The 13172-nt window shown below is 34.8% G+C and overlaps 1 protein-coding gene across 2 annotated transcripts; it reads right to left on the bottom strand.

Annotated features, from left to right (window-relative positions):
* Positions 1 to 3152: 3152 nt before the first annotated feature.
* Positions 3153 to 12913, bottom strand: LOC109014466 (kinesin-like protein KIN-14J). Of its 2 annotated transcripts, none has more exons than XM_018996942.2 (22): positions 12625 to 12913; positions 11760 to 11919; positions 11495 to 11652; positions 11260 to 11358; positions 10647 to 10896; positions 10039 to 10166; positions 9844 to 9927; positions 9616 to 9693; positions 9427 to 9519; positions 9326 to 9355; positions 8223 to 8564; positions 8066 to 8147; positions 7875 to 7970; positions 7579 to 7758; positions 7349 to 7455; positions 7093 to 7271; positions 6773 to 6937; positions 6431 to 6684; positions 6147 to 6310; positions 4707 to 5269; positions 3622 to 3746; positions 3153 to 3441 (listed from the first exon to the last, which is right to left on the bottom strand). In XM_018996942.2, the coding sequence occupies exons 2-22, from the start codon at positions 11866 to 11868 to the stop codon at positions 3380 to 3382; spliced, it is 3348 nt and encodes a 1115-aa protein (XP_018852487.1). In that variant the 5' UTR covers positions 11869 to 11919; positions 12625 to 12913; the 3' UTR covers positions 3153 to 3379. The 2 variants fall into 2 exon arrangements, with proteins under 2 accessions (XP_018852487.1, XP_035543341.1); XM_035687448.1 differs by having other exon boundaries at positions 11760 to 11907; positions 12625 to 12876.
* Between the last annotated feature and the right edge of the window lie 259 nt (positions 12914 to 13172).

Below are 13172 nucleotides of genomic sequence, written 5' to 3'. Positions count from 1 at the left end.
AGCTTGGGGTTTTGGGTTTGCAAAATAAACCCAAATGTTCATCTCCACTGAGTAATCGACAAGAAAATAATACAGTACGTGAACGAGATTTGCAAGAAAACTCATGACGTGATCTCCGCATCACGTTGAGAAAGAAACAATGAAATTAAAACAGTTTGCTTGAGGGAAGCGGGACTTATATAGGCGCTAGACATTGTTAAGGATAAAGATAAAAAAGATACAAATGAAATAAAGATAAACACAACACTATAGAAAAGTATAGAGATTAGTTTGATTCAAATATTAGAATCAAACTAATATTTGAATTTGTATAGATAAGTCTTATGTAATTACTGCAAACAAATCAATATGCATGTAACATCTATATATATATATATATATATCAATCAAATATTTTCCTTTTAGTATTGTATTTATTAAATCTTATAGGCATCATGGGAGAATGAAGATCTCCTAAACCTAATAGGACAAGAAATCCAAACGTTGGTAGGAATCATGCATGCAAATTAACTTTAACATAGTTCTATCCTTGTGAAATTATAAAGCACTACTATTGATTTTTGGCGGGATTGAATAACGTCTAGCATATGGATTCTATAAAATTTATAGCTTTGGTTTTAGAGAAATGTTTTTTAATGATGTTGTAAATTTTTTATATTTTTTGAAAATGTTTATAATAATTAAAAAAATACATGAAAAAAATGAAAAAAAAATAAAAAATTTGAAATGCACTATTCGAGATATCACTCGGGATAATTTTGGTGGTTGTACTTTGTAGTGCCACTCTTCGGATTAATATATATTCAGAGTATTGCTTTAGAAAATAATAATAATAATAATAAATATAATGATTAGTAAATGTTTATTATATAAAATTTTATTATTAATTACATATAATATAGTTTGAAAAAGTAGCTGATAAAAAAACCATTTTATCAAACTACAAGAAATATGGCTAATTCAACGAATTACAAATATCACAGACAAAAACTCTATTCATAAGTCAGTATAGATCAATACACACATTGCATACGGCTGATATGACAGCATTTAATTTATAAAAGAGAATCGTGATACATCAATTATATGAATTATGTGTTCTTCCCCTCAGGCTTTAGAATAGATTGGCTCTGCCAAACGCATATCCCCTGCCATAACACTCAAAACCTCTAAAATAAAGGTTTTGGGTTCAACCCCCCCCCCAACTGAAAAAAAAAAAAAAAAAAAGAGGCTCTATTGCAAATATTAATTTGTCTTTTTTGTTTTTACTGATATAGCAATGTTTATTTGTACATTTTTTTTTAACTCTAAAGTCTTGTTTGGAACACAAATATTCTCATATATTTTATTCATAAACATCACTCAAATACAAAATACTCTTTAATTTTAAATCAACTTTTTCATATAATCATTACCTAAATCATTATAACTTTTTCAAACTCCTAAACAAAACATAAAAAAGTAAAACAATTTTTTCAAATTTTAAAATAAAAATAATATTAAAATATTATATTCAACTTTATTTTATTTTTATTTAACTTTTTCTTTCTCATCTCTCAAAATTCAATAAAATATCTTAATTCAAACTATTTTATTATTATTCATAAATATTCTAAGATATTGTGTCCAAACGAGTCCTTAAATATTAATTATACATTCTTTAGACATGTCATCATTTTTTTAATGGACGGGAGGATAATAAATTTCTTACACCGTGATCACGCTAACGACCAGTTTCTAAGTTTTTTAACTGCTAGGATCAATTTAAAATTAAGGAAATCCCGAGGATTTATAAAAGGAGTTTTTCCAATAAAATAGGCGCTATAATCGGATTCGAAAGTGCCCAGAACTAGTGTTCTAAGCATATCTATCAAAATTGTTTTCTTTATATCTTGATATAGCCTTAAAAGTGTGTAAGCCATGTGCACATTTAAAAAAAAAAAATAGTAGAAGTGGCAATTTGTGTTCACAGGTCATGTTCTTGTCTATGGAATTCAATTATATAGATCAATCCGAATCTAATTTGTTAAACTAAACGGATCAGATTTTTTAACACATCCCATTTAAATAACGTATTGTGTAGTGTCACCCATTTTGACCTGTAAATTAAAAGTAAGCCAACACGACATGACTCATTTCAACTCATTTCATGTAAACAAATTGAACTAACTCATATAACTCATTTGACCCGATTAACATAATTTTACATAAAAATTGAAATCTATATTTATTAGTAATCACAATATCTCCAGAAATGATAATAAACTACCTGCTAACAAAAAATATCAATATTTTTCAAATTTTAACCTATAATAAAACTAATATTACAAATCCAACAATAATAAATATGAGTATAGGTCCAAAATTACAATACACAATAAAAATATAAGCATATTGAGAAATTCTAATATTACAACCCAACAAGAATAAAATTGTAACTTTGAAATAAAATTTATAGTTATTGTGAGTTGATTTCAGATTAAGCGAATTGACCCGTTTATTAATCGTATCTTTAACAAGTCAACCCGTTTTAACCCAAACCCGTTTATATCAAAACCAAACCCACTAATTTCGTGTCGTGTTCATGTTGGATTTATGAGTCGTGTCACATATTACTCCCTAAAAACAGTGGAGTCTTACCATTAAAATAATAATTTTTCTCTTGTGAGTTTCAAGTTTACTCACTTTTTTTTCAAAATGAGAGCGAGATTTGCACACCATAAAATTTCAAATATCATTTCTCTTTGAAAAGAATAATGCTAGATACAATAATAATGGACAAGTCTCACACAATCTCTTTGAAAAACAAAGGTCTATTATTATAAAAAAAAAATTCATGTAAGTCACAGATTAACCTACTTGTTTTAAAGGAGTGCTTGACCCCAACAATCCCTTACCATTCACTTCAAAAAATATATGGACATTTAATTGAGTTTTGCAATTTAAACAAAAGTTTTATTTTTGTTAAAAAAATAATAATCATCCAAATGGAGCCCAACTCGAGGAAAGTGATGAAGAACTTCATGTTCGTTTGCTACTGGATAAATTGTGTTAAAAAAAAAAATTATTTACTCAATTCCAAGCTCTTACTTTTTCTGTCATCTGGACACCTGATAATATTAAGAAAATGAAAACTGGAGTAAGAGCCAAAATAGAGAAATCCAACAGAAGGAAGTTGCACTATGATCCTAAGCCTACACATTTTACAAAGTGGGAAGGTTTCAATCGCCTCTTCCAATACGAGACATAAATGGAAGCAGGGCATAATCTAAACTAAGGAGCACAGTAAAGTTAAAGAGTACAGAACTACAGTGGGTTCCTACCATAGATACAAGCTAGTTAGGTCATAAGAATTCTCTTCTTCCCCAGCCAACCAAACTCATTGCCACCGTTTGAGGGGCTTTGGTGCAGAGGAACTGCCAGCATAAGTTTTCCTAGCACCTGACATGCATTATAAGGAAATTGGAAAAAATAGGTACAGAAAAAGTGGAGGGAGACGTGGATGATCAGAGATTTTTAAAGAACTGAATCGTGACGGCTATTAAGTGAACTTAAATGGCTGCCGACCTAGTTACAGGAAGAGAGAAACATATATATATATATATATATATATTTACTTACTTGATGATGAAATCTTTGAGGAGCTGCTGGTCAATGATTGCCAAGAACATTTAGTCTGCACCGGCTTTGGAGTGGGCTTTGGAAGTTTAGATGGTAAACTTGGCCTGCGTTCAAGCATCAGTGGCCTGCGTTCAAGCAGATACAAAGAAACAGGGCGTCAGACTAATTTATATAAATATGATTCCATGGGTGAGATTTCCCTGCATTGCGACAAGGATTCAGAAAACATGAGTGAGATCAATTTAAATAGAGGTAAACTCAAGAACTAGCAATGTCATGCTCACAGGCATAAAACCCCCACCCCCACCATGTTACCGATTTTTACAACTGGAGCTTCCAACAAAAAACCAAATGCAGCAGGCAGAGAAGTTGCTGGAATTAGAAATTGCAGTACAATGCTCCTTTAAAAAAAGGCTAGCAAATTTCATAATTGAACAAGAGATATGATATCACTGGCGGTTGGTCACTCAAGAGAAAGAGCAACTGATATGAAAATTGCAACTAGCCATTGCTTACCCAACCCAAGAACACAGTAACAACTTTTCAAAGAAAAGCTGGATGAAATTTGAATAAACTCCAAAGCAGCTCCCGACACTAAGGTGCAGTTTGCATAGTGAGTTGAGATGAGATAAGTTGAGAAGAAAGTTAAAAGTTAAAAGTTGAATAAAATATTGTTGATATATTATTTTTTAATATTATTATTGTTTTGAGATTTGAAAAAGTTGAATTATTTATTATATTTTGTGTGAAAATTTAGAAAAGTTATAATGATATTATGAGATGAAACTCTTTCATTGTCCAAACGGGGGCTAAGTTTCAACTATTAAGAACATGTCAGGTTGCAGAAGCGGGCTCAGGGTAGGGAGGGGTAAGATTTACAAAATATATGCTTGCGTTGTTGGCATCTCAGAGTAAGTGGTAGGAAAAAGATGAACATTATACATAGAAGTGTCACATTTGAACAAGCACAACAATTTATTTGTTAGTCGAGTTGGGCATGAAAGTAACCCGATTGACACCAGTCAGTTCTCCAACAACCAGAATAATACATACCACAGTTAAAATATCATGAAAAAGAGACTTACTTCCCTTTGTTCTGAACAGGCGTGTTCTCAGCTGGTATGCACTCAGGAGATGTGTTTTCAGGTGGTTTTGCAACTTCAGGGAAAAGAGTGTACTCCACAACACTGCATATTGAGCCTTCAGTTTCTGTTCCCATTGAAAGACCACCATCAGATATATCACTTAATCTTTCCTCAGAATCTGCATCCCCAAAGCCTAAGAGCTCAATGTCTTCATTAGAATACTGGCCTACATCCCCTCCAGATAGCTTCAAGTGAGGAGACAATTCCTTCTGATGTCTACTAAATCCTTCCATTGAGTGCTGAGAACCAGCATCAGAATGTTTGTCGCTGTACTCCGAACAGTTATCCATGTCTGAAGCTGCTTTCTCCATAAGCCCCGAACCTTTTCCTCCTCTCAGACTTTGCCTTTGTCGAGAAGTCCCTACGGAATGTCTTCTCGGAGAGGAAGACCCATGCCTAAATGAGGTCATGCCACGCTTCGTACCATTGGCACTAGCCTTGAGACGCTGCAAGTGCTCAATCTCAACATCTTTCTTTGCAACTATGTCCTTGAGGGATGCCACCTGCAAGGTAAAAAGCAAATAGGATGAAAATAATATAAAAGGGAATCAAAGATATTTCCTGTTAAACATTAAGCAAGGTAATTGATTAAGACCCAACTTGTTCCCTCCAACAAGTTCTCACACTTTACTCCTCAAAGCTGACAAACAAGGCAGGCCATTGTATGGGTGGGAAAACGAATTCTCTTTACAACAGACTTTGAAAAAACACCCAATTACAGTCAACTTAAAGAGACTTTGTGGAACAGGCTGCAAGGTGCAACGATCTTCCACCTTTAACCAACTAAACCCTATATAGAGCATAAGAGGTCAGAAACCCTAATCAAACCCCATCAAGCCCACCACACAGAATTCTACATATTCATATTAAGTGATGGCGTTATTAAACACCCCCCACCCTCCCCCCCAAAAAAATAATAATGCAGCAATCCGCCCTTCATGCATAACTTTAAGAGCTTGAGAACTCCTCCCTTGCCCTCCGAACAAAATATGGGGGAAAGGTATCAGAGCAGAAGAACATTGGACTTTAAATGAATTTTCCATAAAGTAGTCAACTAATTTCCTGACAGCAATGTAAAATAGAAATGGAATGTGCATTTATAATGGCAATCTACGATGGCCAATGCCCAGTAGCTAATGCAAGAGTGGTGCAAAAATGACCGCCATTGTGACAAGGATGACTTCATCAAAACAAGTGCAGTTATTAAAATTATTCATAATTGAAAACCTGCTGCTTTATGATGGTTGAAGATTGTAGGATTTAATCTCTGTTTCAGTTATACACCAACATAATCGATAATCTTGTGAAATACCTAGATTTTAAATCAGTGAGAAAGCAGAATATCTGAGTTAGCATGTTAAGATGAATAAAATATTGGACCTGTTCCATAAGTTCTCTGACATCTCTTCCCTCTTTGTTGCTCTGAGCAGCACCTAATTCTACACCAGAAACCCTCTCTGCAAACTTCAAGGTACTTATAGTTTCGAAGTAGGAATCTATATCTGGATTAAGCTGTACAAACATGAGGGTTTTTGCTTGACCGCCTACAATTTGTAGAGGGCAAAGGAAGTAAGATAAAATAAGTCACAAATAAAAGAACTCAGAACCGCCATATGACTCATACCTTATTACCATGTTTATAGACAAAAAAATAAGACAAATACCTAAAGAAGCCTGAAGTACTTGAGTTAATTTGCTATTTCTGTAAGGTACATGTGGATTCTTTTGTGCTAGAGCAAAAATTACATCTCCGAGAGCTGATAGTGATTTGTTTATATGTTGTGCCTCCCTAAGCCTATCCCCAGTTGCTTCAGACCGACCCACTCTTTCACTACCGGCAAGATCTACCAAATGTAGACTACCACGCAAAACAGCATCGGTCTCCAAGTCTATGCCTCGAACGTGAACAGTGAGAACACTGCACCAGATGATTGAATAAAAACCATGCCAATAGAAAAGAACAAGTAGAAAGCAGTTAACAAATGATCTTAAACTGAGAGCCCAACCTATGGGATCTGCTACTCCTTTCATTCAGGGCTGTGGCACCAACTGCCCTATTCATTAAACCAATGTTCATTAACTCCAAGACATCTGCAGTTGACTGAACAGGGTGCATGCCTGCCTCAGGGACAGCTAACCCATTCGGTTGCGTGGTGTTCCAAATCCCAAGTGTGTGCAAGTCAAAGGAAACAACAACCTTTTCAATAGCATAATAAGATGAGAGTAGCAACCAAGATTACTACTGACAATTAAATAATCAAATGGAATGCATCCCATGATTAAGTAGGTTCCCAAAAATAAGAAAAGCCAAAGAAGAAAAGGATATCTTTTTTGAGGGCCATCAGTTGATAGAAGATCGCGAACTTGTTCATTATATATCTCAACCATCTGAACAGCAACTTCATATGCAATGGAGCTTTTCCTGCTTTTAGAAATCTGGAAAAGATCATTTAATGCCCGATAGTTGACCCCCCAGTCCTCTTCTGAAGATACACTAGGCCCACTCTAGAAGAAACGCAATAAAAGGTGTAAGGCATAACTTTAAACATCTAAAACTGATACAATTTGAAAGATTTGCATACCATCGTATATGTCTTTCCCGAGCCTGTTTGGCCATAAGCAAATATGCAGACATTGTATCCATCAAGGACAGACCGGATTAATGGTTGGGTGTCCATAAATACCTCCTCTATCGGAAAATGATTTAAAATAAATAATTGTTAGAATGTCGGAACTTTTTTTTTCACCAATAAAGAAATGTAGTGGTTAGGGAAACAAAAAAGGGAAACATCATTCATTCAGAAAAGGGTACCTTGAGTAGATGTTGGACCAAAAACCTTGTTAAACTTGAACAATCTACGGCTGTCTTTTCCTTGTTTAGAGGGATTCACAAGAACTAGTTCACCATTTTCACCAATATATTCGATAATGGTCTGCTTCTTACTTTGTCCTGGAAGGAATGGTCTTATGCGACAATAAACTCTAATATTTCCTATATAAGTGAGGGGGAAGAACAAAATGAAAGGTATTAGCTAAGAGCTCAGGGGAAAAAATACATTAGCTAAGAATCAACAAACCAAAGAAACAACCAACAAGACAGAGATTCACCTTTCAAGTCCTGAACCTCGTTGTACAACCTACGATTTTCAGTTAAAACCATGTGGTAATTTTCAGCAGCATCTGCTAGTCCTTTAAGCTTAAATCCTGTTCAAAAGAAAATACTCATGAAAAAATGCCAGAGAAAGATAAATGCAAAAAAATTAGTAGATTATAAAGTAGCTATGTACAATCAATCCTACCCAGGTAATTGATTTCCTCTGGGTAACTTCTTTTTGTCTTCAACACTTCATGTTTTATGGACTCTAAAGCTGCCCTTAATTCCTATGCAACAAAACCGTTGTTATAGGATCAATTTTCCACATTGTATGAGATTAAGAAATAAGAATGAAGGCAAACCTGCAAAGCTCCAAATTGATAATCTATAGAGCTCTGATAGATTTGTTCTTTCTTTTTCCATCTCCGTAATTTAGATTCAGAAAATCCCTCAAGTTCTTCTACTTTCTTCCTCGAATCTGTTAAAAGGCACTCAAGTTCTGTTAACTTTTTCTGCGACTCAACTTTAGCTTCCTTAGCATTTGATTCTAATTGCAAACAATGAGCTTCATGTGTCCTTTTGGCCATTTCTAGTTCTTCTTTTAGTGTCAAAATCTCCATGTTACTACGAGCCTTCTCCTCCCTTAACTTCTGCACTTCCTGCTCTTCAAGTTTCTTTTTATCTTCTATTTGGTTTTTCTCAATCTGCAACATCCATATAAACTGCATTAGGAACAATAAAAACCTCACTAGCAAAAGAACTAATAACCCTGTTGTTCTGATGGCTGTTCTTCTGCAAATATAAAATGAAAATGAAATACGCGTTATCCACATCTACTTAATTTGTTGGCTTATAAGCTTTTCCAAATTGATAAATTCTTTATAGGGCGTTTTTAATTAATAATCAAGAAATATAAATTCATAATGAGTCTCCATTTTAAACAAATAAGAAAGCTTGATTCTTTAACTGAGTAGGTTTCAGCAAAGATCTAATTATCACCCACACTTTATAAAATAGGCAATATACATGCATTATGAATAAATATACGGCATATATCTGTGAAAAGAACAGAATTGACATGCTACACGCTTACAAGTTAAGAAAATAGAATATTAAGATCTTGCATAATAACAAATCTAGAAAAGTGAAAATAGGCGATTAAGTTTTTCATGCAGTTCAGCACAATATTGGCAATCAACAATCTGCAAAGCTAACAATAATAAGTCAGAGCAGTTCTAAAGCCCTTCAACATAAGTGGGACAGCTAAATAATGATCATTACGGAAAGTAACTTATGAAGTACTTAAAATACTATTTATCTGTTAATATAAGATAAAAGGCAGGTGTGGAAGTCATATGCAACTTCAGCTTGCTAATACTATAAGACAGCTATTAAAATATAGGCTCACAAAAGAAACATGTCTAATTACATTTGAATATAAAGAGAGAGAAGAACAGTACTGCACCTTTATCTGTTGAAGTTGTTTCATGACAACCTATAGGAACCAAGAACAGTTAATAATCAATTGGGTAAACATGAAACGGATAGAACTGAAAGTAAGTATACCTCAATTTCTTCACTAGACCCTGTTGCAAGGGCCTCAAGTACTCTTATTCTTGATTGATACTTTTCCTCACGAACTTTATAAAGATTATTTTGCTGCAAGCATGCAACAATACAAACACTTACTAACTGGTGAGCAGTATAACATATATTCTCTAATTTTGGAAAAAAAAAATATCTAAAGCAGCTTACAGTTCTTAAGTTTTCTGCTAGAGTTGAACTTCGATCTTCAATCACTTGCATGACTTTTCTCAACAACCATGCCACAAACTGGAAAATGGGAAAGGAGATGGGGGAACACCAGTGAGCGAGACAAAATGGCAAACAATAAAAAGTACAAGAAAAAACTAACTGTAACAATGTATTAGTTCAAGGTATGCTTTAGTTATATAGCATCTATGAGTCCTCTTACTGTCGTACCTCAAGTACATCCCCATTGTTTCTTTGCAAGCTATCATCCAAAATCTTATTCACTATGTTGAAAAGTGATTGAGTTGATACCTTCTGCAAAAAGAATTTCAGTAAAACATGAGAACAGCATCCAGTTCAAAATTGAATAACACAAAGAAATGGACTCAATCATAGAAGAAGTAAAAAAATATATTTTTAGCTTACATCCAAATTGTTTGACTTGATCATCTCAACAATTTTGGCATCAGAAGAATCAGGAAAACATCCTTGCTTCAATTGCAACATGTCATGCAATTTATATCCAAGATGCTGTATTAAAACATCTGATGACTCTACACAAGAAAAAACTATAAATGCAAGATGAAATAAGAAAAACCAACACAATTGAAGACTAGAAAACAGCAAGAGCAAGATTATTTGGCAATCAGAATGAGATGTTTGCCTTGAAGCCCACAGCCCCACCTGTCTCTCTTCAGTGGTTGCCACTGGTGTCCAAGATGAATTGCAAGACTAACAAGTACCTCACCCAGAATGAGACCGAGTGACGCAACCACAGTCCCCAACCCCAACCCCTCTCTCTCCAAACCCCTATCAATCCATGAATCCATGGTACCAAAACCTACACATCTAGTCATTCATTAATTAATGCTACCCACCACTGCCAAACACCTACTTCCACCAAACAGCCAATTGCGATGCATAACATCCTGCATACATGTTCTCAATACATTGTGTGTGCACATTCATCACAATTCAAATGTCATGCACACATAACTTCTGTTCCCTATCAACTGAGAAAACAGTAAGCATACCTGAAGGACCATGCAAAGAATGTTGAAATCTGGCATCAACAGAGTCTCTTTGCCATTCTCCTCCATTTTCAGCTGAATGTTGTCCACATGAAAGCACATACCTTTCAGAGTAATCGATTCCCTTTAAAGAGCCTATCTCTGACATATCCCACCTTTTTCTCAAATGATTTTGGAAGTTCTCTCCACCAACATTAGAGTTAAATTGAACCCTAAGGGTATTAAGGCACTGCAAAACTGGCACCATAGATCCCTGCAAAATAATCTGAGACTATTAACTAAAATGAATAGAAGAATATTTAGAAGTAATAAGAGATCATGAAGCACCAGGGATTTGAATTTCTGCAGAATTTAACTGAGACTTGATTTCACAGACCATATTGGTTTTTCTTTAGGGCTGCTAAAAAGTGAACCAGAATACTCCCACATATATCTCTCTCAAGATTGGATCAGTTCAAAACCATAAAAACAGGTATGAGGCAACCTATCTTCTGGGCTCAATGTAACAAACCCCAAGTCCAAGTTGGCCATATGGTTGCAATCTCAACAAACACAAAAATGATTGAACAGTGCAACAAAATTGGTCCCCTATAATTTTAATATTATAAGAAAGTACCTGCTCTAGATCAGATAGTTCAAAGCCAGGGAATCCTATTTCATTGATAGCTGCCAAAAACGTTCTGGCATTTGGTACTGTTTCAGAACCGCCGCCTCCCTAAAGTAGAAAAAAAATGTTCAGAGCAGAGCAGTACAATTTCGAAACAAAGGGTAAAAGTGGAAACCGAATAGAAAGTTAATAAAAACAAGAAAATAAAAAATCCAAAAAGGTTCAAAACAAAAGTCGATACTACCATTTCTACCAAACCAGGACTGAGCTTGTTCAAGATACTGCATAAAACAGTGCCATCACTCAAGCATGCTCTCAGTTCCTCCTCTGAAGCTTCCAATGGCAAATTTAAATGAGGAAGCATACCATTTAACCACTCCACCAGAGAAGACTGCTGGTCACCTGATAAACACAAGTTCAGACTTAAAGAAAATAGAAATGGTAATGTCAATTGTGATCAAGGTATGTGGAAATGAATGAGGAGAGAGAATGAGTATAACTCTAGTTACCTTCCGCCATACCCCCAAAACTCTCTAGCTGTTCAACATCTTCACTATGAGCCCCATTTGAATAGAATCCCCTATTTTCACCAGTGAGCGGCTCTAACCAGGTGCTCATGTTGAGACCCTCCCAAATGCCTTGTTTCCAGGATCAACCCTGGGCACAGTGCTACAATTAAAGAGTTCCCCCCCACATAAATTAGAAAAAGCAATCTACGTTAAACATATGGAATATATTTGTCAGCGGAGACACCATATCAAGAATGCAGGTGTAATGCTCACTTTTTAGAATGACCCGTAACATACTTTTTAAAGACTACAAATCATTAGATGATTGACTTCATTGAGTGGAAATTTTTGTGTGTGTGTGTGTGTGTGTAGAAGCATAACTACAGCTAAACCTCGCTTTAGCGCAGAAAATTTGTGATCCAAAATGGCCATTTAGAAAAGATAGCAGCCTGATCCTAACGGCACTGTGATCCGAAATAAAGCGGGTAATTTACTATAGAAATGTTACCTAATTATACTTTATCGACCCAAAAACAAAAAGGGAAAAGATCTAAAGTTCATGCCGAACCAAATTCTTTTCTTCTTCAACACTAAACTCTCCCCTATAATTATTTTGCTTGGCTTAGTTAAATTTATCATCCCTGTGTGTATAATAAAAATAGGCAACTAGATTACGCGAAACTAAGCTACATATTATTCATCTCCATTTTCTCAGCAACCGGACGGCATAAATTAATAAAAAAATGAAAATAAAAGCCAGCGTTTTCTGTATTGCATTTTCAGTTCTGACAAATCAGATCCGCACGAACCACCAAATTTCGCCGGAATGGAAGGTTATGGACAGAATGCGGCTAAAAGTACGAACCTGAGGAGGACTCATAGGATTCTGAAATAAGGTAGAGACCTTCGGAGACCAGAGAAGTCTCAGAGCTCCGAGATCGGATATATGTCAACGTACAAACATACGACGTAGAACCCGCAGGCGTTACGGACCGATCTGTCGGAGAAACGAAAGCGAAATTCCGTTGGTTGGGGCCGAGATTTCAGAGACCGGAACGACGAGAGACGAGAGGAGAGAGGCCCCTCTATTCCTCTCGGTCTGTCCCTTTTTTATTTGAGAGAAATGCTTTATTCAATAATCTCAAATTTTGGATGAAACGATTTTATCTGTTAATTCCTTAAATAGCAATTATGAAATTTAAGATTAAAAAAATGACATGGAATTCTTTAAATGATTATATTTTCTCTCAAAAATCTTTAAGGATATGCTTGGTTTAATAAAATTTATCTTTTATAATTATTTTAAAATAATATAAAACCTATTTAAATCTAAAAAAACTTCGATTACAATTTTTCAACTGTTATTAACTTATTATCTAAACACAAAAATTAATACAATTTTTACTAATTCTA

The sequence above is a fragment of the Juglans regia genome, chromosome 2, assembly GCF_001411555.2.
Source record: "Juglans regia cultivar Chandler chromosome 2, Walnut 2.0, whole genome shotgun sequence".
Taxonomy (NCBI): domain Eukaryota; kingdom Viridiplantae; phylum Streptophyta; class Magnoliopsida; order Fagales; family Juglandaceae; genus Juglans; species Juglans regia.
Note: the sequence above shows the minus strand (reverse complement) of the source record. Positions and strands in the feature narration are given on the sequence as shown.